This window comes from Ascaphus truei, chromosome 3 (assembly GCF_040206685.1).
Source record: "Ascaphus truei isolate aAscTru1 chromosome 3, aAscTru1.hap1, whole genome shotgun sequence".
NCBI classification, from domain to species: domain Eukaryota; kingdom Metazoa; phylum Chordata; class Amphibia; order Anura; family Ascaphidae; genus Ascaphus; species Ascaphus truei.
In genome coordinates, this window is record NC_134485.1 from 109,827,703 (window position 1) to 109,851,657 (window position 23,955).

The 23,955-nt window shown below is 41.6% G+C and overlaps 2 protein-coding genes across 8 annotated transcripts in view; one reads left to right on the forward strand and one right to left on the reverse strand.

The window, feature by feature from the left end:
- LOC142489117 (uncharacterized) overlaps nucleotides 1-4,277 on the forward strand; it is a 53,752-nt gene extending 49,475 nt beyond the window's left edge. For 4 of the 6 annotated variants that reach the window (XM_075589336.1, XM_075589337.1, XM_075589339.1 and 1 more), the window contains one exon: nucleotides 1,018-4,277. In XM_075589336.1, the coding sequence (XP_075445451.1) occupies nucleotides 1,018-1,153 (136 nt within the window). In that variant the 3' untranslated portion in view covers nucleotides 1,154-4,277. The remainder of the gene's footprint in view (nucleotides 1-1,017) is intronic. The other 2 variants (XR_012799799.1, XM_075589338.1) reach the window with 2 other exon arrangements.
- Nucleotides 2,893-23,171, reverse strand: YWHAE (tyrosine 3-monooxygenase/tryptophan 5-monooxygenase activation protein epsilon). 2 transcript variants are annotated; one of them, XM_075589342.1, is made up of 7 exons: nucleotides 22,962-23,171; nucleotides 13,439-13,638; nucleotides 12,526-12,632; nucleotides 11,524-11,730; nucleotides 8,364-8,500; nucleotides 7,667-7,710; nucleotides 2,893-4,277 (listed from the first exon to the last, which is right to left on the reverse strand). In XM_075589342.1, exons 1-6 carry the CDS (start codon nucleotides 23,023-23,025, stop codon nucleotides 7,703-7,705), a joined length of 723 nt encoding a protein of 240 aa, XP_075445457.1. In that variant the 5' UTR covers nucleotides 23,026-23,171; the 3' UTR covers nucleotides 2,893-4,277; nucleotides 7,667-7,702. The 2 variants fall into 2 exon arrangements, with proteins under 2 accessions (XP_075445457.1, XP_075445456.1); XM_075589341.1 differs by lacking the exon at nucleotides 7,667-7,710 and having other exon boundaries at nucleotides 22,962-23,170.
- Between the last annotated feature and the right edge of the window lie 784 nt (nucleotides 23,172-23,955).

The window sequence follows — 23,955 nt, forward strand, 5'->3', positions numbered from 1 at the left end:
GGTAAAAGCACGGTCAGTGCCGGCAGCTCCCTAAAGGCCGAGTCCATGGTCAGCGCTTATCCGCTGATGCTTGTCAGTGAGCCCCTGAAGCCGCAATGAGAGCAGCTTTAGCAGGGGCTCGCACACGCGTCCGCAGGCGTAGCAGACAATACATTTGTACTGACAAGAGCAGAGGGCCGGTCACGTGAGCATGACATCACTGGCCCGCCCCCGGACTATGGCCAGGGAAAGCACCTGCTTTCCCCCAGTCTCCGCATGGCTGAAGTCTCTATGGACTCAGCCTAAGAGTAATAGTGCGTGCGCGTGTATACACGCGAGTGTGTGTAAGTGAGAGGCTGTGTGAGCGACATGGGAAACGGGGGCAAGGGTTGGAGTTCCCAAGAACTTCACAATCAAATTCTGGGGTTCCCTAACCCCCCCAAAAATTGAAGTTTGAGTTCAGTACGGTATAAGAAGTCCTTTCTTTTTGTATTGTTAACTAGTCAATTCTCTCTGCACCCTGCCCACCCCATCACTATGCTGTAGCAGGACCCCCCCAACCCTTAAATACACACATACATAAAAAAAAAATCTGTACTGTATTTGCAACTTAATTGTAAGTTGTTCTAACACAAACCACAGTTTGGGTTTTTACAATAAATATACTGTTGCAGGAAAATACATATGCATATGGGTAAAGGTTTTTCCCCCGTTAAATATATATTTTTGCAACAATTACACAAAAAACACATTTTAATTTGAAAATGTGCTTTTGCAACTGAATGTTATTTCGCTGGCTGCTTACCACTGCATACTACAACGGGTTATACATCTAGATTTAACTTCAGAACATTTGTATAATGCCAAAGTGGCCCTCAGCAACTTGCTAAATACAATATCTGCAAAAGAGCATGGTGAAATAATACAGAATACTGGGCCATAATTTGTACACACTCAAGTATAGAAAATATAATGTGCTTCATTTGACTGGAAAAGTAACATTTCTATTTATATATATAATTTTTTTTTTTTTTAAAGCACAGAAGACACCCATGATAAGTACTGTGAAAAGCCATGGGTGGAGAAAGCAGACTTCTCTGCAATCAACTGGAAATTGGTCGGCTGTGACATTGATGAGGCACTAAAAAGACTGCTTTGTCTTTTAAGTTTATAAACCTGAAGGGACATGAAAAGATGACACGTTTGTCAAAACTTTCTATATATAAATGAATTTGTCTGCCCATCTGTTGCACCATTTTTTGGTGCCTGGTTACGTCAACAGAACGCACATGATGGGCACTAACCAGAAAGTGTTTTTTTTTTAAATTTTCACAACTTTCTCTCCACTCTCCCAACATCTGGCTGTGTTTATTCCATTACCCCAGAAGTCTTATAAATCACTTGAAAGCTAAATGATTTAAAACAGGTACGTAATTACCATTGAATTCTGTAAACTACAGGTCATTCGTATTAAATTTGTATCATCACGTGGTCCACTTATTACATACCATATAGGTGAGCGTAGCTAGCGATAGGGTACTGTAAAATTAAAACATTCACCCTCAACTAGTTCTCAGCCTTGCTAATAAAATGCCCAACCCTTTCACGGAAAGAAATGCCTGCATCGTATTGGCAGTGGAGAAATTAGAAAAACCTAGTAACATTTCGGTTTGTATAAATAATTAGTCTTATGACCAACACTTAAAGAATTGGTGGGCAACACAAGGCACAGGCAGCCATCAGGGGCTTCATCTTTGGATCCCTCTTCACGGTACAGAGAATGGAGCTCTTACAGCTGTGTATCGTAGCTTCTCCCCACTCCCTCAGCTGCTAAATTGTATGCACCGATAAATACTGTGCTGCACATTGTCCTGTACCAATCGCAAGCTGCCCATGCGCGATATAAGAACAAGGCAGCACAATATATTTTGTATTAAACCCAATCGTAACAAAATTCTCGCGCACAGATGTAAGTCAGGGCAAGTATAAACCATCAACTGCCATTGTCCCAGGTGGCAGAAGCCCACCTGGGTTGTGATGTCAGCCATCATGTCAATGCGCGCGCTATGGTATTTCAGTGCGACATCTACACACCTAACAACTTGACAGCCATCACAACACGGGCAGGGTTCCCAAAAGCTGCTGTGTGCTTTGCCACTGTAGCTGAACTACCATCAATCCAGGATACCACAGTTGATTGTTTAATACCCACCATTACTTACCTCTATGGGGGATAAAAGAATTACTACAATTGCTTTTCAGATTTTTTTTTTTATTTGGACCCCTGGTACGTCTTTTTCCTCCCATTTTTTGGGAAGACGCCCTGTGGGAACAATTGCCAATTGCAAGTTGTATAGCAAAGGGGGATACCTTTACATCGAAAACAGCTTGCTTTATCAATTGCACAGAAGGCAGAGGGGAAAAAAAACAAAAAACCTTTCCGTGCTTGAGTGCTCCAAGCAAGCGATAGTGTGTGTCTGCATACCGGTTTTAAAGTCTTACATTTTTTTTTTTGTTGCAAAAGTGATTAAAAAGGTAACGTATCAGCCTCTAAACCAGGGATCATATAACCCCAGGGTTCCCCTGGCATCCCTAAAGTGTTCTGTATGTGGTACAATTTCAAATTACCTGAAAATTGCACAGTAGAATTTGCTTTCTACCTCCCCCCCATTATTTTAGATATAGGACAAAAAAAAAAGCCCTGTGGTTGTGTGTTACACAAAGTATAATTTCTTGTTGAATTAACCATTATTTTTCAGTTTTAACTGGAAGTGCAAAATGATCACCGGTGTTTGTGTTTTCCAGGCAAAATGGGAACCTCTAATTATAGGTGCTTGTGTGTGTAAGCAGGATGTGACCTGTTTACAGTCAAAATATCTCCAGTATTGGATGTACTGACAAAGAAACTGAAAGTAAATTTGCACTCTATGGATGCTTTTATTTGTTTAAGGAAGCCAATAACACTTAGGCAGCAGTTTACATTTTTTTTTGTTTATCTAAGAGACACTACACCTTTCAGGGACCAAACTGAAGTGTTACCGTACTTATATATTGTATCACCCCACCAGATAAATCAAAAAAACTTTCTAAAATTAAATTACATGTTTTGGCAAACATTTTCATGAACGTTTTACAGACCTATAAAGAAGCCGTCTTCACATCTTAACTGTAAGTTGTTCTAAGTACTAACAGTTTCAAGATTTGAATTGTATAAGTATTGTTAATAGTTGTCAAAGAATAAACGTTAAACTGAATCTGGCAATGAATCATTCTTGTGTTATGTTTTCAGATGTGAAATGTTTAAATAATGCTGGCCTTAAAAGCTACTTTGACTATCAATACAATACTTTAAAACAGACATCAGTAAGAAAGATCAAGTAACAGTAGTATTTGGCATTTTTAATTTAGGTTTGTTTATTTAAGTTTAATGTTAATCCATGCTGTGTTTCAGTAAGAACAATTACAGATTCTGTATCTGTGGCTCCAGTCAGATATCCAGTAGTACAAATTAGCTTCAAGTTACACATACTGAACGAAAGATAGGTTGAGAGAGAGAGAGAGAAAGAGAAAGGGAAAGGAGGGGAGAAGATAGAAAAACAAAAAATTTAAACACGCATGCAGGCTATTCAACACCAGCTCCAATGCTAACCTGCTCTGAGGAGGGAAAGTAAAAAGGAGGCAAGAATGAATAAACCCGGATTGTTGACGTGTTACCAGCACCAGAGTTTTCAGCAACATTTTTGCACAGTTTGAAAACACTTTTACAGCAAAACCACTACAAGGACATTCTGAAGCAATCTGCAACGTCAAGCTCTAACCACATTTTAAACAATAGTATGAAATTCAATTCAAACATTTATAAAATAAAAAAGCCACCACACAAGTTCTACAGTGCGATTGACTCTGGTCTGCCCTAAAGACTAACGGCGTTTGCTTGTTCTGTATTTCTAAAAAGGTTATAGTGCTGAATGGCACGGAGACAATCTAATGCTGATAAAGCCTCTATGCAGTCCTGTTAGTGTCTTAAAGAACCTAAGATGGCTGGCAGCAGCAGCAAAATCCACAGTCATTCACTCTTGCCTTTAAGAATTCTTAAACTGTGTAAAAATGATACACCCAACTGGGCAGGAACCTAAATCCTGAGAACCAGTGTAAAAGTCAAATTTTGGTGGTCCTCAGAGTGAGACGGGATATTTGGAGGGAAGGGGAAGTTGGTTAGAGGGTCTCTTCTTGGCTTTTAAGGTCTCACTGATTTTCATCTTCCACATCCTGCAGTGCTTCTTTAGTCTGTTCTTCACCTGTACAATAGCAAGAATAGCATCATTAAAACTAGGAAGCAGTTACAGAGGCAAAACCAAAGCTTCACCGAAATTACATCAGAACATAGTTTCCCCCCCCCCCCCCTCACTCTTGTTAGGTACATTATGCCAACAAAGTTCACAAGTTGTAATTGCTACATGCAGAAATCAGACACTGCTGCAGTGTATGAATGAATCCAACAAATGCCATCTGATTTCTGTATTGTATTTTTGTATAATCTGGACACAACTATTTTTTTTTTTTTTTTTAAACACTGATTACTTTGGGGAGACACCCACTCCTCATCTCCCCCTGTACGGGCACTAATAAGAATGCTCCCACAGGTGTAACCATCATCGGAGAAAACACTGATAAAGCAAATACAACACTGTTTACACAAAAATATGGAATGGCTTTATTCTTGATTGACCTACGTCCCTTATTAAATCTACAGGAGATTGTTTCAATGAAATTTAAAAACTCACATTAAACAGGACATTTTAGGGACTTAAAAATGGCATGTCCCAATGAACAGTCCCACAAATATGGACACTCAAATTGCCTGTTTTTTTCTTGCTGCGGTAGTTTTCAATGGATTTAAAAGGTTTACAGGAATACTCTATTATAGTCTAAATTCCAATATATAATATATAATATATATATATAAAAAAGTGCTAAATGAAGTAATTTTATAACAATTTGGGTTTGAAACCTGGGCTACCTACCAAACGCAATGCATAGTGGATCTTTTGTTTGTACCCTTTGAATTGGGTTTAAGCAAAAATTGAAAAGGCAGCTATTTAACATTAGTAATGTTTAATGTAATACATGTTTGACAGAGTATTACATGCGCCTCAGCGCTTTGATTGGATTACAAATCCAGTGTATGAACATACTATAAGTAGCCAGTCTTTAAACAAATGGGCCAATGAAGAGGACGAAAATACTAGTTCTATCCGCCTTTACACGTCACAATTAAATATCAGAAAAAACAGGGTTTCTTGTCTGCACACAATGTTTACTGGTAAATATTTACTCAGCAATAATATAAAACCTAAAAATGACACCGGTGAGATTTAAAAATTAACACTTCATTGCATGTCTGCAAAACGTTGGCTTGCAGGCAATGTATCGCTGTCCAAACAAGGAAACCGATTTAAACGTGTTTATCTAGAACACACAGAATATTGTATTAGATTTATCATGCAGTTCAGGTTACACACCAACCAAAATATACGTCATCCAAATACACCATGCAACCTTTTTTGTTACGAAGGTTAGTCTGTCAAATTAATGTTCAAAACAGAACATTTAACTGTACATTCAAATGCATCATACAGCAAGGTTATTGTTACAAGTGAACAGAATCTGTTGGTATTATTGTAATAAAATAGACGGCACTTTTTGGGGTAGGAGTTAATGTGGAATTGGAGAGCATTTTATTGAGACTTGGGTGTAAATGCACAAATCTCCATCAATCAACGTCACGGTAACCAAATAGTGAACAGACGTTAGTTTCCCTGACTTGAATTGCGATCAGCAAAGCTAAATATATGCAAAAACAATGTCCGTTAGGCAGCTCGTTTGCATTTAGTCAACGCGCCGCTGGCCACTTAACAGGTTAAGATACCCCAGCACTAGCTGGCTGCAACGCGGTTTGCATTAGCCATATGCCAAGTATATATTTTTATTGCCTTCCCAATAATAATAATAATCAAAAAAAATAAAAAAATCAACCCCTTGGAAGCTTTAATGGCCATGCATTATATCAGCCTTCGTGGTCACTAAGGTAGTCAAGCCAACGACCCTACTAACCACTGTATAGCATAAAAAGGGGTTCACCCCATGGGCCCCACCTCCATAACTGTGGACCTCTGCATTCTTTCCTCCCCCCTTCCAGTATTGGCCATCAGCCTTACTAGCCAAAAAGGTGGCTAAAAATCAGGACAATGGCCACCACCACAATATACCAACACCACCCAAGCAAATAATTTTTATTTTATATATTTTTTTTTTTTTTATAAAAAAAGTGTACACAAAGCCAAACTGGCTCACTTCAGAAGCCTGGACAAGGTTAAAGAGAAAAGTTCTACCACCTGCTAGCACCTAACCGCAGGTATAAAACTAGGACCTAAATTAACAGTGTCAACTCCTGCGTTAACTGCAGACTGCTATAATTATGCTTTGAGGTGGTAGACCCCTTTTGCACAAAGGTCCATTCAAGTTAACGGCAGGTCGTCTCAGCAATAAAATGGCACTTAAAGCTGCAGTTCAGTCAATATCCTGCATGTGTGGTTTTTTTAATAAATCACTTCTGTAGTAAGAAAAAATACTTTTAGCATTTTCTGTTTTTAAAAAAACAACTTTGAAAGACCAATTTTCTTGTATTCTATTTTAACAGCCATTTGCTAAGGCACTGCCCCTTCATGTCCTGTCACAAGCCCTGGCACACCCCTGCCCTCCCTCTAGCACATGTCAGTGCAGGAGTGCTCATGAATATTCATGAGCTTCCACTGAGAGACAGAAGCAGAAGAAAAACAGATCCCTTCACTAATTATGTCACCAAATTTCGCCTATCAATACATGGAGAACGAATTGACCTGCAGCTATACAGTTCTTTAGGTAATTAGAGATTGCACACATGAAACTATTGAAGTAAAAAAAATAAAGACTGAACTGCAGCTTTAAAGCCCAGTCTGGGAGCTTTGAAGATCCCATTAGCACTTTGCGAGTCAAGTTACTAACAGGGATTTGTGGATCTACCCCATAGTGTGAAATAGAATGGGACTAATATTTTGATATCACAGGGCTGTATTATGCATCCATTTATTACAATGCAATACCAATCTGGTCTTAATGATACATTTATTTGTAAAACATTCTTTACTGTACGATAAAACAAAGAATGTAAACGGCTAAAGAGATTTCAGTAAAACAAAAATGCAACATGTCCCAATTAGACAATACATAGTGAAAATCCAGGCAAGAGGATCATTCAGGGAAAAAAAAGAAAAAATAAATAAAAAAAAGAAAGGAGGTGCTTTAACAGAGCGAGCCACAACCGTTCTGAAGACCAAAACGGCCCATTAAAAAAAAGATGGATGCAAAGATCTTAGCATGCACGGTCCCTCGTTGGGCCGCACATCCAAACCAAGATCTGAGATGGTGGTGTCATGCCCAAACATTTTGTAATATCCATCCAGCCACACAAAAAGTCCTCATATCCACCGCTCTTGTAAATGAGACTAACAGAGCCGAAGTGGCAAAAATAAAATGGATTTTAATGTTAGGCCTGGATGGAAGACACGTAAGCGAACAGACAGGACGATGCAGGGTTATGAGAAAAACAAACAAAAAAGAATTTCTTGGGGCAGTCAGAAGAACTTACAAAGAATATTTAGGAAAGGAACACTTGTGTTTTCCTTTACGAATCTATACAAAAAAGGGAGAATAGGAATCATGTGAAAGTGACATTAAAAGCATGAAACAAAATCAAAGACCAATTGAACAGAAGAAACTGCTAAATGGAAAACAAAGTTAAGTCCATTCCAGAATAAATGCCTGATGGATGAGACCTTTCCATGTTGCATTTAAAGGTCTTAAAAGCTGTATAGTGCCCGATTAAGCAGAAAATTGTACTATTCCGACAAATGTCTAAGCAGGAAGAAAAAAAATAAGGTTGCCCCATAAAATTAGAAGATTCTTAGGCTACATAACATTGGCCATTTTGTCCTTTCCCAAATGCAAAAAGAATAATGTACATGAAGCTGAACATTAGTGAGCCGCCCAAATATATAATAGCAATTTAAACCTGTTATCAATGCCATAGAGGTGGACCATTAGGAAACAGCCAATAGCAATACATATCCAGAGAAATGTTTAATAGGACCACACGCGCGTAAAAAATAAATAAAATAAAACACGGGCCAGGAATTAAGAGACTCAGAAAACAAAACCAGGTATAATATATTTCATTGCTGATGGTTGTTTGTGAAGGGGCTTTGTAAAAGCTTGCCAGTCGAGAAGCATTTGATGTCCCCAACAACGCTGTGACAAGTTAATTAGAATTACACCATTTCACTTACCATCACCTTGCATATCTGAAGTCCATAGTGTCAGATTATCACGTAACAATTGCATGATAAGCGTGGAGTCCTTGTAACTTTCTTCACTCAATGTATCGAGTTCTGCAATAGCATCATCAAATGCTGCTTTTGCCAACCTTTAACAGATAGACCTTGTATTAAAAATTATTAGTCAACAAATTGAAACAAGATTCTATATACACTGAAGCAGTCGTTGAATTAAGTATGTGGATATTTTCGGCTGTAATGGGCCCATACGGTTGCTTCAGGGTATATGCAATTGCCCTCCAAGAAGAAACGTCAACGTATCCATAAAACCCTCAATTAGACCACTTTGAATAGAATTAAAAATCAAAATCAGTTACTTACAAGAAATTGCATTTGTGACAACATTGCTCATTTTACCACAAACAATGATGTATTTTTATGACCGTAATTATGATTAAAGGACATGATTTGTCATATAATGGTAAAGCCGCTTATCTACACAAGCTCTAACACTGACCCAGGAGCAGATTTTGTGCACTTGTATGAATGACATAAGGTCGCTGAAGCAGGATGTGTCTTCAGAGGGGCCGTCCCTCCTAGGAGGAAAAGTGAACTAAAGCCTATGGCATATTTTATCATGTTAAACACAGCGGCAAGTATTTAAATAAATTCAACATCTACATGGTAAACAAGCTCTGGAATATTTGTATAATCTTTAATATATAGACTCCCCTCATGGGCAAAGCAAATTTGTTGCGTCCTTTCTTCATATTGTTATTATGAAGTAATCATTAGTCAAAACAGGTAAACAATCAGCTTGAATTCAGCATACCAAGAGAAATACCATTTTTAAACAGGATTCAAATATGTAAGTGTTACTTTAAGAGTGCAAATATTAAGAGAAGCAAATTACACCAAGTTGTATTTATTTTTTAACTTGCCACATGGATCTGCCTTTTAAACAATTCAGTCAATGCAGTTTACCCTGCGAGTGCAAAGGGATTTGAGATTTTTGCGCAATTACATTTTTAAACTGTACCAAATTTTCCAACTGTCCATGAAAGGTCTGTAAATTGACTGTATAATCTCTGTTCATTTAATGTAACCATGCATTGTTGCCATAACTCTGTGCCCGGGACAAACGTGAAAACGAGAGTCAAATTAATGTATTACTTCCTGGTAACGTAATAGGAAGAATCAGGTAAAGCTACTTGGGATGCCCCTAAGGCGCAGGGGTCCAAGTAAAAAGAAAGATGCAAGAGTTGGGTGCTAAAGGCAAAAAAATCCTAGTCAAGGAAAAGCACTATGTAGAAGGGAGCCAAGCACACCAAACAGCAGGGGAAAAAAAAGTGTAATTTAACGACTATTCAGAGTTGAGCCCTGATGGTGTTCTTGGGCTCACTTTCTGGTAAAAGATCTTATAAATTAAACAAACCAGTGTCCGTTTCGTGGTTTAAAAAACAAAAAAATGACATTACACTTATTTGGCGCTGGTGTAAAATGCATATTTCGATCTTTTGACTAAGCAAACTGCTTAGCAAATTTTTTTTTGTTTCAATCATTTTTTAGCGTTTACAAAGATACACATTTTTACATTCGTCAGCAATTTTTTTTTGCTGTTAATGAGTAATATTGCAGTCTGAATGGAACAAATTGACACTATACAACCCATCATTTTGTGAACGTTAAGAATAGAACATCCCCTTGTGGGAGGTTCAACCTGAACTCCATGGTTGTCCCGGACACACACTGGGGTAGTGCTCCCTGTATTGGAGTGCTGCATGCTGTCATTGGATCTCCTCTGTCTGAGAAATCACATCACCCAGAGACAGATGAGCCATGGGAAGACAGCATGGAGCCCAATGCCGAGAAACAAATGCATCTTGGGGGAGACTGTGCTGCATGTGCTCTCCTGCAGCATGAAGGTTGCAAAGTCCTAAGGGCCAAGCATTTGCAACGTTTATAAAAAACGTACAAAAGGACATAATGTTTTAAGATGTCAATCAACTACATTTAACCTATTAAACATGCCACGGTACTTGGCTCACTCCTGTCCTAGCACGTATTGCTCAGATAGGCTCAAATTTAGAAAATCTGGGACAGTTTGTACACTCCTGATGTTTGACCCTTGTGAGGTATGTGTGAGTAATCTGGATGCATGAGTTGGACCAACATTCCCTCCAGCCTCGCTCTATTTTTTTAACCCACAACTTGTGCCAGAGAATAATATGACCACTAGAGCCAGGCTCACACCGACACATATCAGCCTCTTTAGGAAACCGTGTGGCTTTTTATATGTTGACACATGGGAACTCCCCATTCTCCCCCCCCCCCCCCCCTATTATAAAAATACAGGCCCAAAAAATAAACTTTTCTAAATTCAGGAGACTCATTCCTCAGAAACCACATTAGCTCAAATCTATGACTCGCCAGGTCAATAAAATACGCAAACATGGATGAAGAGCAGCTTCCTTGTTTTATTTTTCTCCTGGGCTGCTGTATTCAAGCATATCAACTACTTATGTTTATCCGTTTGACAGAAAACAAAGTTAATAACTTACCTGTGACTGAGGACAGAAAGTTTTAAATCACCTAAAGACAATAGATCAAAATTGTAAAAAAAAAATACCTTCATGTTCCATGGGAATATTAAATTGTACTTTAAAAAAAAGTATACAATACTTTAAAAAAACTGTCAATCAGCTCCTTTTAAATTAAACATGCCACTGTCCTTCGTTCCCTTGTCCTAGGAGGGACGGCACTTAAACTTAATTTTTAGAAAATTAAATTGATTTGCAGGACAAGTTGCATGTAAAATGGTACACAGTATGCCCAGGCCATCAGTACAATTCTATTCACTGAACGCCTTCTAAATACATTTTGTTTTTATATTTAAGAATGGCTTTCTATCGTCTCCATAGTTTGGCAGACATTGACAGAAAGTTCAGGTGTGGCTCCTCGGTACTTAACATTAGATCTGAATTTTCTGATAAAGGATAAAAGTCAGGTTCGATACTGAACTATTGAGAATTTAGAGGGTAATGGACTCGCCAGGCAAACTAGTCGTGTCCGTGCAGACGCTCAGAAAATCCCTGACTATTAATATATTTTTATCATGGCTACTGAAAAATGCCTTTTCAGTCCTTTAATTAATTATACAGCTAACACTTACCTGCAGGCACGGTCAGGGGAATTAAGAATTTCATAGTAGAACACAGAGAAATTGAGCGCAAGACCTAAACGAATGGGATGTGTTGGAGGAAGTTCTGTCATTGCAATATCACTTGCAGCTTTATAAGCTACCAAGCTGTTCTCTGCAGCCTCCTTCCGATCATTGCCTACAGCAAACTCTGCCAGATATCGGTGGTAGTCTCCTTTCCTAAGAAACAAAGGGAAAACGCTGAACTAATTTTACATATGAGACAGGTACAAGGGTCATGATTCCAAACAGGAAACCGTGACAAGCAGAGCAATGTCCACATATCAGCTATAGGCAGGTGGGGTGGATATTGAAGCGTTCCATCAAGTCTATATAGTTAAACTGGATCAAGAGAAGGAAATAGTTGAAAACAAATTGGGTAATGATTGGAAAAAACATTGCACACACAAATTCAAAAGCAATGTTAAATCTTTATGGAAATCACTGTATAAATCAGGGGTGCGCAAACTTGAGCTGTGCACCCCAGCGTTTTTAGCCCCCCTCTCTCAAAGGACTCGGCATCAAATGACGCTACGGGTCATGTGACCCCGCCGTGTCATTTGACGCACGTTGCCATGGCGACATATCGCCGAAGACCCGGCAGAAAGCAGGTAATGGAGTAACAGAGGCCTTAATTTTTAAATGCCGTGGGGGGAAAAGCGCAGGGCTTCTGTAACCACCGTCCCTCCCCCCCCCCTAGAAATTCTCCCGCCCCTCCTGGGGTGCGCAACCCAGTTTGCACACCGCTGGTATAAACAGCAGATTGTTGGAGAACACCCCCCAAATTCCATGCAGTAACATACTAAACAATGTTGCCCATTTTACCACATATGGAAATTGTCAAAGGTGACCAGCCCAATTCTCAATCCCTGCAGCATGTGACATTTTTGGCTCCATTTGGTGTGCAAAGAAACTTCCCTCTTTATAGAATCTACCGATGCATACAGGAGCACCCCCAAAAGAGCCCATACTTACATTTTATAGTAAAAAACCTTGGACTCCCCACTGTTTGCAGCTGGAATGAGGTGCTTGTCCAGTACATCCAGTATGTCATTACAGATAGATTTCAGCTCAGCCTCAACCTGAAATGCAGATGTCAAAATAATCACTTATTTCAAATTATTATACATACATTCTAAGCTGCTCATCCTTTCCCCCTCTTTACACGTGCGAATTACATACTGCGTATATATTGGAAATAGAAAAAAGCCATTTCCTTCCAGCACTACCGTCACACACTGGGAAAGAGGACTTCTTGGTTCTGATACTCAAGAGGGTTCTGCGTGGGCAGCTGCTGCTCTAAGGTTCGTTAACAGCGTCACAATAATTGACCACTTGTAGCTTTCTTGTATCCAACAGTAGGAATCAGGTTGCTTGGAAACCTTGGAATGCAGCTCTCCCAAGGAGTGTTATCAAACACACACACAGCTTCTGATATGCACAGTGGGATCCCCAGGCAATCAGCCACAGCACAACGTACATATAAAACAAAATTTAAAAAAAAATGTAGGAGCATCGAGCTGCAATTTTGCCCGTCTCCATTTGTAAATAAAAATATTAAAAAAAATATAAATACATTAAGATAATTTAAAACCACAACATATGGAATAGGGGAAATAGGCCAAGATGCCATCAATAACACCATTTGAAAACATTTTTGTTTACATCAACTCAACATGCTGTGTTCGTGTTCCCTTTATAGAAAATACAAGTTTCTGTAAAATTACTTCATGCATACATGATTTGTAACGAAAAATTCCAGAATATGCTTTAACTTTTGAATGTTATTTTAATATTAAAAGCGTTACGATAGCAATCTTAAAGTAAAAACACACACCTACATTTTTACGTTGAAGAACCTCAAAGATCTAACAGAACAAGCTCTCACCGTTTGCCGATAATCCTTGATCATTTTAAGTTTATCTTCTCCTCCTTTGTTCTCCTCTTTCTGTTCAATGCTGCTGATTATTCTCCAGGACGCTCTTCTAGCGCCAATCACGTTCTTATATGCAACAGAGAGCAAGTTTCTTTCTTCTACCGTCAGTTCCACATCCATTCCTGCCACTTTCTTCATGGACTCAACCATTTCTAAAGGACAGTGAACACATTTGTAAGGTCAAAATCAGAAAGCTCAACATATATTTGGATACCGCATTAATAAGCCTGACACCAAACCAATGATTTACTACCGAAGCCTTGGAACGACAAGACAAAATATCCTTAAGTACCAGTCCTGCACAGCACACCTACAGATTAAAAATTAGCTAGCTAATTTTAAATCAAGTGGCTAAATATCTTGGAAAACTGTTAAACGATACTGCTTCAAAAAACAAAATCAATCACCCATAGAACAAGCAAACAATTTGGATTAAATGAGAAGCATGCACCCGTAGCACAACAAATATCAAAAGGCATGAATGAAGCAGAACAATGTTTAACTGTGGCCCAACAAATAAAGCAAGATTATGCCAGTGCTCAATGAATTAATTAGGCAAGTGGACCTGTCCCGGAGCACAGTGAATGAGCGAAGCAGACCTAAACTAGACCACATTGAACAACGTTAGCACCTGCCCTCCTTACGTACAATTAAGAACAGAGCCAGGATAGGATAACTGACAAACAATCCAAGATGGAGCAGACCATCCATAAAAGGAACAAGGCAAGACAGGTTCAGAGGGGGGGGGCGGGGGGAGGAGTTCATTATAGGCTAGCGGAATCCGTCAATGATGCAGTTTACTCTCATCAGGACATAGGTACACATTTCCAAATGTATAACAAAATGTTTTATACCACAGATTTAAGTTTGCACAAAAGCAACAGCAGTGATGGCACAGCAGCTTTAAGGTAAATAGAGTGGTGCCTGGCAATCCGACCTACCGAAATATGTTGCGGATATCACTCAAGTAATAGAGCACCTAGAGTATCGCTTACAGGTAAGTGACTTAACTCAAGTATGTATTATTTTGCTCCAAAAATAGCAAGAGGCCCTCTGGAAATGTAACAAACAAACCAAAAAGTTGTCAAATGTCAACTGGATATAGATATGTGCATGTGCTTTCCTAATTCGCTATGATGCCTCATCTTCCAATAAACAGGTACAGCAGGATGTGAAATCAGTGTTGGTCTTTCAGTTAGCTTTGCCCATTAGGCCTGCAAGGTTATTAAACATCTTAAATCCACCAACTGTTCAAATGGTAGTGTTACATGACAGATTGATTTCACTTTATTGCAACTGCCAGACATGCTACTAAATGGAACAGGAGCTTTATTTACCAAGCACCAAGAAAGAATAGTGCACGTCTGAATCCTCATTACTAAAGGATAGCTTCTGATGTATTGGGACATAACTTGCATTGTGGCCAAGGACATATTGTAAAATTCCACGAGTCCTAGCTGTCAGTGACTATGCCATCTACATTAATGCAGGAACATATGGTCAAGGAGGCATGGTAGGAGGAGCTAGAGTAGTAACTTGTGTGGGCCCTTGCAATTTACCAAGCACCAGATCTCTGACATAAAAGCAATAAGTAAACTTTTCTGCAGCATTCCCTGTTTTAATAGGACCAATTATACAATGATCTTCACGTAATGTTAAAAACATCTTTAAAATGACTGACTCATTGTGTAAATCAAAAAAGTCCTGAAGTCAATGATATCTTATTTTTTATTTTATTTTTAACACTTTTATATGTTACACACACACACGATTAACAAACTCCTCTATCTTAAAATAAATATATATCCATTTCCTCCTCTCCTCAGATGGAAAAAGCAAGGGGGTCTAGAGAGGAACCACATTGCTTTCAGGTCCTGGGACCCCGCACTACGTTATATGTACCTCCAAAAAGGTGCTGCCGGTGGCAATTTAGTTTAAAGGTCCTGGTGGCCAATGGAAAGCCGCAAGGGATGACGTGGCAGCTTGCAAGGGATGACGTGGCAGCTTGCCATCACCTCTAGAAGGTACGTCCATAGGGAACAGGGAGTCCCTGAAACTGCATTCATTTAATCTCCAGGGACCCCCTGCTTCCAGATACCAGCACCCCCTACGGCGGGAAGTATCTGCAGACAGAACTTGTGCGCCTAACGAAATTGTGGCTTTAAATGCCCTGTGTCACGTGGGCCAATTGGAAGCCATGACACCTGATTGGCCTGCATGACATGGACATTTAAACTGCGCAGATACTGGCACCAAGTATCTCTGGAAGCAGGGCGCCCCCCACAGCCGAAATGAACACCTTTCATCCCATGCTTCAAACCGGTATTTAAAAAAAATACATTTTAAGTGATACACGCGGTGCTACATATTTTGCGGTCATGTGCAACATAAAAGGCAGTTTTGAATGAAGGATATCTACTCTATCCAAGCAAGAATTACATTTGCAATACAACGGTCATCTGCATTTTATTCTCCAAAGTCCAATTTTGATTTGTGATGTTATTTATGACGCTGGGAGGCAGAATGACATTACAAATTGCTACTGTCATGAACAATGAAAGTCTGCCTTTTACTCTTAAGATGAAAAAGAGGGATATGACAGGTTTGAGGTGTTTCCCACACAACTTAGAATGCCCTTATGGCATCCAGGGGATGTCACAGGAGCTGGTACGCTGGCCCTTTATCACATTCCATGATGTAGTGCTCAACAGGGCTTTCCTAAGAACTCTAAGGGTTCCCCCGGGCATCTCTTAAGTGTTTCCTGCAATTTTCAGGTCATTTTAAAATTGCACCAAATACAAAAGAACTTACAATCTGATCTCAGACGTGCTACTAAGCAAGTTGGGGTGCCACAGAATTTACCAACACAATTATAGGGGTCCTTAACAAAAAAATAAAAATAACAAATAAAGGCTTCAAAAACACTAATGCAGAGGATTTCCTCTTCTATTCGTGATGCTATCTGGAGATCAGACCATGTGAACCCAAATGCAAGCACATGGCTCTGGTTCCTGAATATCTGTGGCAGACATTGTGGCCAGAGACTCTCATATCCACCACCAGCTTAAGTTCTTTCAAATCTAAGGCTGTCTCACACTTTAATCTGGTCTGTAACTGTTTCATACGCTCATAATATATATTTTCTTTAACTGTGCATGCAATGTCTTGTATATAAATGTATACCTTGTTCATTTATGTAACTGTATTTGTAACCATGTATTATTTGTTTTACTCTGTGCCCAGGACATACTTGAAAACGAGAGGTAACTCTCAATGTATTACTTCCTGGTAAAATATTTTATAAATAAATAAATAATTGTAACTTAGGCCAAGTCCATAGCAGTGGCGGCCGCGCTGAGCCATGCGGACGCTCCTCGCTGAGCCCCTGCATCCTCCATGAGGATGTCTTTAGAGGGGGCTCACGCGAGCGTCCGCAGGCGTGCTGAGGGGCTGGATTTTTCAGCCAACAGCCAAGCTGTTTTTCAGAGCGCTGTAGGCTGAAAACATCCAATCAGCGTGAAGCAGCGTCAACGGCGATTGGCCCAGCGACGTCACTGCCTCGCCTCCCTCAGTCTTCCCCCGCCTCCCCATCGCGCCCGCTGGCTCGCCTGCATGGGCATGAAATCGCGCAGATTTCAGCAGGCGAGCCTCATCGCGGCTCCGAACTGCTCACCCCTCTATGGCCTCAGAAGGATAAAAACAGGAACTAGAGTGACTAATGATGAACCCCCAAGTACCAACATTCTCCAGTACCACATGACGTCAGTTATGAGATGACTTCCTCCATCCCTATGCCAGAGAATAAAATAAACGCTAAATGTTAGGTTTGAATTAGTTTTGTATAGATTCACTAAAATACGTGCATTTCTCACAACATTATCATTAATAGCCTATATTTTAAGAAAAGGTACAACCCTTCAAGCCACCATCAGGCAAAATCTGTTATATCTGACCTAGAGAATAAAGTTAGACCGTATGAGCATCAGTTCTTGACATTTAGCATTTTATTGTAATAATCAGGGTATAATTAATGCTGTTTGGTTGTCTTTGCATAGGAAATGTGGAAAACAGTTTTAGAAGTTATCTGTCAACAGAAACCAGTCTAAAATGAAATACTACAAAATGGGGTTTGTTTGGTAGCTACAGGGCAAAGACATTTCTACAGTGAAGTCCACCTATAGTACTGGAGTCTGCCACATGTCCACATTTATATTCTCAAGTGTTAATTTACTAGTCTCACATCTCAAACATAGTCCATTTTATCATTTACCACTTTGAATAAAGGTTTTCACAAAGTTGGTTTAATTAAAATGCTGGATTACAGGTGGACAGTGCTGTCTTATTACATACAAAAATGTTGCACATCTATATATGCCTTGTATTGGTTCTTTTTTCCTTTAATACAAACTGACATAAGGCGATCCAAAATTAAATTGTATCATCATGCATGCAATATACATACACGACTCATGAATCATTGATCATGTCGGCCTTATGCTAATCTTCCTATTCTCCACCTGACAACGGTTTTGGAAGACTACTGCAAGTAGTGTGCGTTGCTCGATAAAATCAGGCCACCAATTTTAGAAACCAACGCTCAATTGCATGGATTCCAGTATGGCTATTTTTAGCCAATTAACAAATGGTTCATTACCTCTTTAGCTCTGTCCACACTGCTTGCTTCTGATCTTGGTAGCTGCTGTTGAAATTGGAAAAGCTAAACCATTTCAGAAGACTTCACTAGCCAAGTACAGAAGGGGACACCAGCTGAGTTGGTTACAGACCACACGATTCAACGACACCCCCTTCCCAGCTGTGCTAAATCGTTGCAGACACGGCTCTTTAAATATTATACTCAGGCTAACCCAAGAGTATACAACGAATATGGGGAAACTGCAATAAATATTGCTTTTGCATCACTTTTGCAGGGGGGGGGGGGGGAAAGAGAACCTTGACAAAACAAAATGCACCTTTCCTTTTACATACTAGGCAATTATTCCATTGACATGTTCCATCTGCTTTCAGTTTCTAAAAATGTTGATGCAAAATGATACTGGTGGGATCTCTTTATTGTAACACATAATGCGATTTTTATTCCTTAACAGTGCTATGTTGTAACCATGGCAGCAATCTTACCTATTTAAGTAGTGTTCTTTAGCCAGTGCACAGCTAATAAAAATACCACTTGTGAGCACATTCACATGCCTCAGACAGGTCTGCAACGCTGCCTTTCCCCATCATCTCATAGCAGTGTTTCCACTGCAGCCAGGGACTCTGGGTAGACATGCAAATGGGCTGTGTCACCTTTTGCACAAATCCTTTGTATATTTCATGGAAATGGCCCTTGAGCTTTTTTGTGAACGATTCAAAGATGTTGTCCCAGACCAGGTGTGAGAATGTACCTGGCTGTCCCGAGAGGCTGTACACATCAGGCACCTAAGCAGAACCCCAAACCCTAGCCAGTGCCCACACAAAAAAACCTGGTTGGTTTGCTTGCATCCCAGTTCACATTAAAGGTTCAGTCCAAGCAGCATTTTTTTAATAGATTTGAAGCAGGGGGACTCAAAAGTCAAGCCGGGAGGACCCATGCTTCCTGAGCCGTTATAATGTTTAAATGACCTGGACACGTGGGAAATTTAAGCAGGGGGTCCCCAGAAATGATATCAATGCGATTCAGCTCAGGAGCCCCTCTGCTTAAAATAAAAATAAATCCTGCTTGGACTGAACCTTTAATTCAGTAAATACAAGCTGCTAAATAAATGGAGGGGAGCCATAGAACTGTCTCCTTCCAACTCATAAGAAATTACTACAATTAATTAAGAACAGGTCATCCTTAATAGTTAGATTTTTCTTCAAATAGAATAGCAAACTATTAAGGCTGGCTAAAAGCTTAATAAAAGGAAGCCTACAATGATTTCCTAGCTGCAAAAATTAACAGTCATTGCCAAGTTACCACACGCCCTCTGAATTTCAGACCGCTGACATTTTCATGCATCACTGAAGAAATGGGTAACGTAAAGGCAACTTAATTTAGGGGGGAAAAAAAAGTAACCAAAAGTTGCAAAGATTGAGATGTAGTAGATATTAGCCAAAGCAGCTCCATAATTTAAAAGTGACCTGGATTTTGCAGCACCACAACACATGACAGATTGAGCAAGAACATGCCCATTTCCCCTAAATATCAAAGAAATATTGCATTTTAAATACAGTTCCCCCTTTCCTTTCCAGAGAGATTCTCATTTAGAATTTATATTGCTCTGCAGGATTGCCATTTGACCTTTCAGAGATGGCCTCAGTACTGCATGATCTCAAATAATTACAACTATTATGCACCTTCTAATACACATAGTACACAACTAATACTATTATGTTAAAGTTATGGATAAAGTTACAATCACACAGTCAATCAAAAGGGTTAAAAAAAAGGCAAATGGAAAATGTAGCACTTCTTGGAGACAGATTATGCATTAAATGGCTTATACAAAAAAGGTCCACAATAAAATAAATGTAACGATTTAATTATTCTTGGATGCTATACAATTGCACACATCTTATGCCATTTCTTCTAGGCAATAGATCACATAATCATGGCCTAGGTCTCTGGTGGTACCAGGATATTTTCCACACAGTTCCAACAGTTACTATGGAGTCTAAATTAAATTAGTAAATGGTGTGTGCATGAATCAGCAACATCCCCACTGCAGCAATGCCTACTCACAAATATGTATAGATGAAAAACATAGGGGGTGGTGGGGGAAGTGTCATCTACTCCCATAAATTAACAAGATGCCTTTTACAGATTACAACCTCATAGGTGAAGCGTGTAAACGTGTTAAAATAAAATCCAATTTTAGAGATAATTGGCTTTTACAGTGGCATTAACTAGGGAGAATCAACATATTATCAATGTTCATAAATGAAGGACTGATCGAGGTGTGGTTTACCAGGATCAGCCCTTTCCTGATTGACGTGGACAGTAACAAATATTCTCACAAAAAGCAGGCTACTCCAGCATCCTTTAAACAAAGATCATAAGAAATTCTATTTCAAAACACTAGTCGGCCAAGATTTGATTATTTAAAAAATAAATTAGACTTAATAAAGCACAATTATAAGGAAGGCTCAATGAAGCCCTGATTTGTTACAATGCATCCGATTTAAATTGAATTTTCTATATTGGCACAAAAGATGTCAACCTCCAAGGACAGTAATCGACATTTTTGTCTTCCATTTTGGGGGGGTGGGGGAGGGAGAAGGGGGCCTGGAAAAGCAGATTCTTATCTGCGAGACTGTTAAAGTAGTCTGTGTTCATTATACGTACTTTAAAGAGATCAAGAGATCTATTCTCTGCATGTTCAATGCAGTTTATTTTTTTTACATCTGTTTCATACAGGAGATATGAAGTGCCCGGGAGGGTAAAATGAATCTCTTCCTGATGCCCAGTGCAGTATAAGCGTTACCATGGTAACCTTGGAAGCTAAAGACAATTGTGATTGTTACACTGGAAAAAGACAGGGCATCCTCAGGGGCAAGATGTTGACATTACAGTAGTAAAAATGCAGGCTTCTGGGGGAGGTCCCAATTAAAAGTCCAGGAGGTTCCGGATACTATCAGTTACACAGACTGCAGATAAGTGACTGTTGACATGTCTCTACGGCTACGCTTATAGTACCGGCGACGTCAGGCTGCGGTTGCTGGGAAAATCAAATTGCGATGACTTCCAGCGATCGCGACCAAGCCGTCGCGCACACGATACTATAAGCGCACACGACGGCGGCAATGCATTTGTTTTCACGCAACATTGCGTCGCCGTCACTATAAGTGCAGCCTAAGGCCAAGCGCATGGTTGTGGCGTGGGCGTGCACACTCCTGCAGCCCCAGCGATGTGTGCGCTAGCTGCAGGGGATTGGGGGGCGTGGCGAATGCGTCACGGAACTGGTTCGCCCTCATTGGCTGAGTCAGCCCACGTGACTGCAGACTGAAATCTTAATTTGAGTTGTGCTGGCAAAATGTAGCAGCGTCCACAGGCATTTGAGTGACTACCATAGGCAATCAGGTAAGTCCCGCTAGTGCGCGCAGACGCAAAAGCACGTAGCGCCGCCGCCACCATGCGCTTCGCCCTTAGAAGTGCTCAGTTACTAGTCTGGTTTAATGTGAATATACAGACACCAAACTCTTATTTGCAAACTCTTGCCTTGCATCTGACCTTGAAGTACCAGGGGGCCGCGATTCCCCCGCTATGGTCAGGTGCCAGGCCGGTCAGGGTGCTGCCACCCACCGAGGTGTGGCCCGCCCGGCCGTGTCACCCACATCAGAAGCGGCGGATCCCTCCGCACGGACAAGGACCGGTTTATCAGGAATGAATGGGGCCGAGGACGCATCACTCTCTCTGCTGCAGACAGGTCGGGCCCCAGCCCTGGGCGGCGGTACACATTGAGGCACGTCCCACTCCCCGACACTGAGAAGGCCGAGCATGGGGAGGAAACTCCCAGCTAGGACTAGTGACCCGATGGATCCAGATTTGGGAGGAGGGACGGACGACATGACAACATCCATAGAGCTTCCTTTGAAGTGGGAGGAAGATAATGGATGGGATTGACAAAAGACGAATAAATGCCCAACCCCACACATTTGCAACCCATCCTACGATCCGCTCGTAGTGCTCACACACACCTGCTATAAACCCCGGTTTCATCTCAAATCAGTGCTCTGCCCACAGCTGTCAGACTCCGATGATCCCAGACGAGCGAGACATTAGGGGAGGGGGGGGGGAGATCTGGACGAGAAACGCCACCTCTTAAGGAGTGAAATACCCGCGGCTCACGCAGGAGGGGCGAGGCGGCGGGCCCCGGGGTCTCCATCGCTTATACCAGCGGTCCCGCACCGCGCTGACCATGCAGGGCGGGGGACCCCCGGATCTAGCGAATGGGACCGGTGACATGGGGGGGGGGGGGGGAGTGGTGAAGGAGTCTGCCCGGTGATGTGCGAGACATGGCTCTGGGCACGACCTGCCATTCCCACCCCCCCGCCCCCAATCACTGCAAGATGCTTCACTGCGGAAGTTGCGCCCCCCAGCCCTACACCTACCACCACCACAGCCCCGTTACTTGTCCCCTTCCCCCTCCCTCCCTCAAACATCGGAACTAGAGAATTCCGGTGGTCAGCGCCTCGCCGTATCCCTCCCTCCTCTCCCGGGTCTCGCCCTATTCGGCAGTCGCCATTTTGCAACCGTCTCTCTTCCTGTCACTCTCCTCCTCCTCCGCCGCCGCCTTCACCTCCCACCGGCCCGGTGGCTATCCCCCACCTATGCTGGACAACCCCGCTCCATATCAAACCTCCCTGCTCCTCCATCAACCATCTCCTTTGTCCTCCCCTCTCCCTTCCCCCAACCCCCTCTCCGCCATTTTGTCTCGCCTCAACTCTCTCCTTTTCCGCCCGCCGACCTGTGTGAGAGAGAGCCGCCGATTCCTCCTACCGTCGTATCTCTCGGCCTGCTCGGCCAGCTTGGCTTGGTACACTAAATCCTCTCGCTCTTCCATGGCGGTAGCTAGCGGGTATCGAAGGTGATCTACTGGGCGGATGGAAGCCGATTGTGTCTCCGTGTCCCAGCTGCTCAACCTCTCTCGCTAACACTGCCCGGGAAAGATGGCGGCTCCTTGATCCGGGGACTTCCGCCTGCGCACGCGGACAATCGGCCAGCTCTATGGCAACGGGTCCCTGGCAACAGCAGGCGCGGCAGCAGTGGGCGGGGGCTCGTCGGGCTACTGCGTCAGGAGAGAATAGGGGCGGGCCAGGTGCGTTGGCCCTTATATGGGAGCCCGGGGGAGAGTTGCCCATGTCATTGATGACAAGAGGGGTGGAGAGGGCGGGAAAAGGAGGCCTGGACAGTCTCAACCACAGTGGCCTCATACACTTCAAAGGAGGCCAATTCAATGAAGTCAGGCTTATTTCAGTGGCTTTAGCAGCAATGTAGCTGTATACAGGGTTTATTTGTACGCTCCCTTTGCATGCAGCCAACTACGTACCCTTTGAAGAGAATGATTGTGAAAATGTAAAAAAATAAAATAAATGAACACACTGTTAATGAGAATTATACACGTTTCTCCAATTCATATTATATAAATCATACAATATGGATGAAATGAAGTGGCCCTACTACGTATTACACTACTTCCCACGTAGGGAGCGCAGCTTTAGGCCGTGCTTATAGTGCCAGTGACGCGACGTCGCCCGTAAACAAAAGCATTGCCGCCGCGTGCGCGTCTCGGCAACGGAGCGACGTCGCCATCGCGAAAACTGGTAGCCGGCAAAATTAGATTTTTCAAGGGCTGTCGCGTCATGTGACGGACCTTGAAACAATCAAATTGCCGGAATTATGCGACGCCGACGCCCGCCGAAATATAACTTTCGCCGGTGGCGACGGGTGACGTCACCCGTCGTGTCGCCGTCGCCATCGACGGCACTATAGG

What these genes read in the sequence shown, in the direction of transcription:
- YWHAE (XM_075589341.1), bottom strand. Translation starts at nt 23,025, where the DNA reads ATGGAAGAGCGAGAGGATTTAGTGTACCAAGCCAAGCTGGCCGAGCAG. An exon ending in TCAAGGATTATCGGCAAACG is followed by an intron (nt 12,633 to 13,438) that starts GTGAGAGCTTGT and finishes TCTGCATTTCAG; the next exon opens with GTTGAGGCTGAGCTGAAATC. An exon ending in AAGGTTTTTTACTATAAAAT is followed by an intron (nt 11,731 to 12,525) that starts GTAAGTATGGGC and finishes TTTGTTTCTTAG; the next exon opens with GAAAGGAGACTACCACCGAT.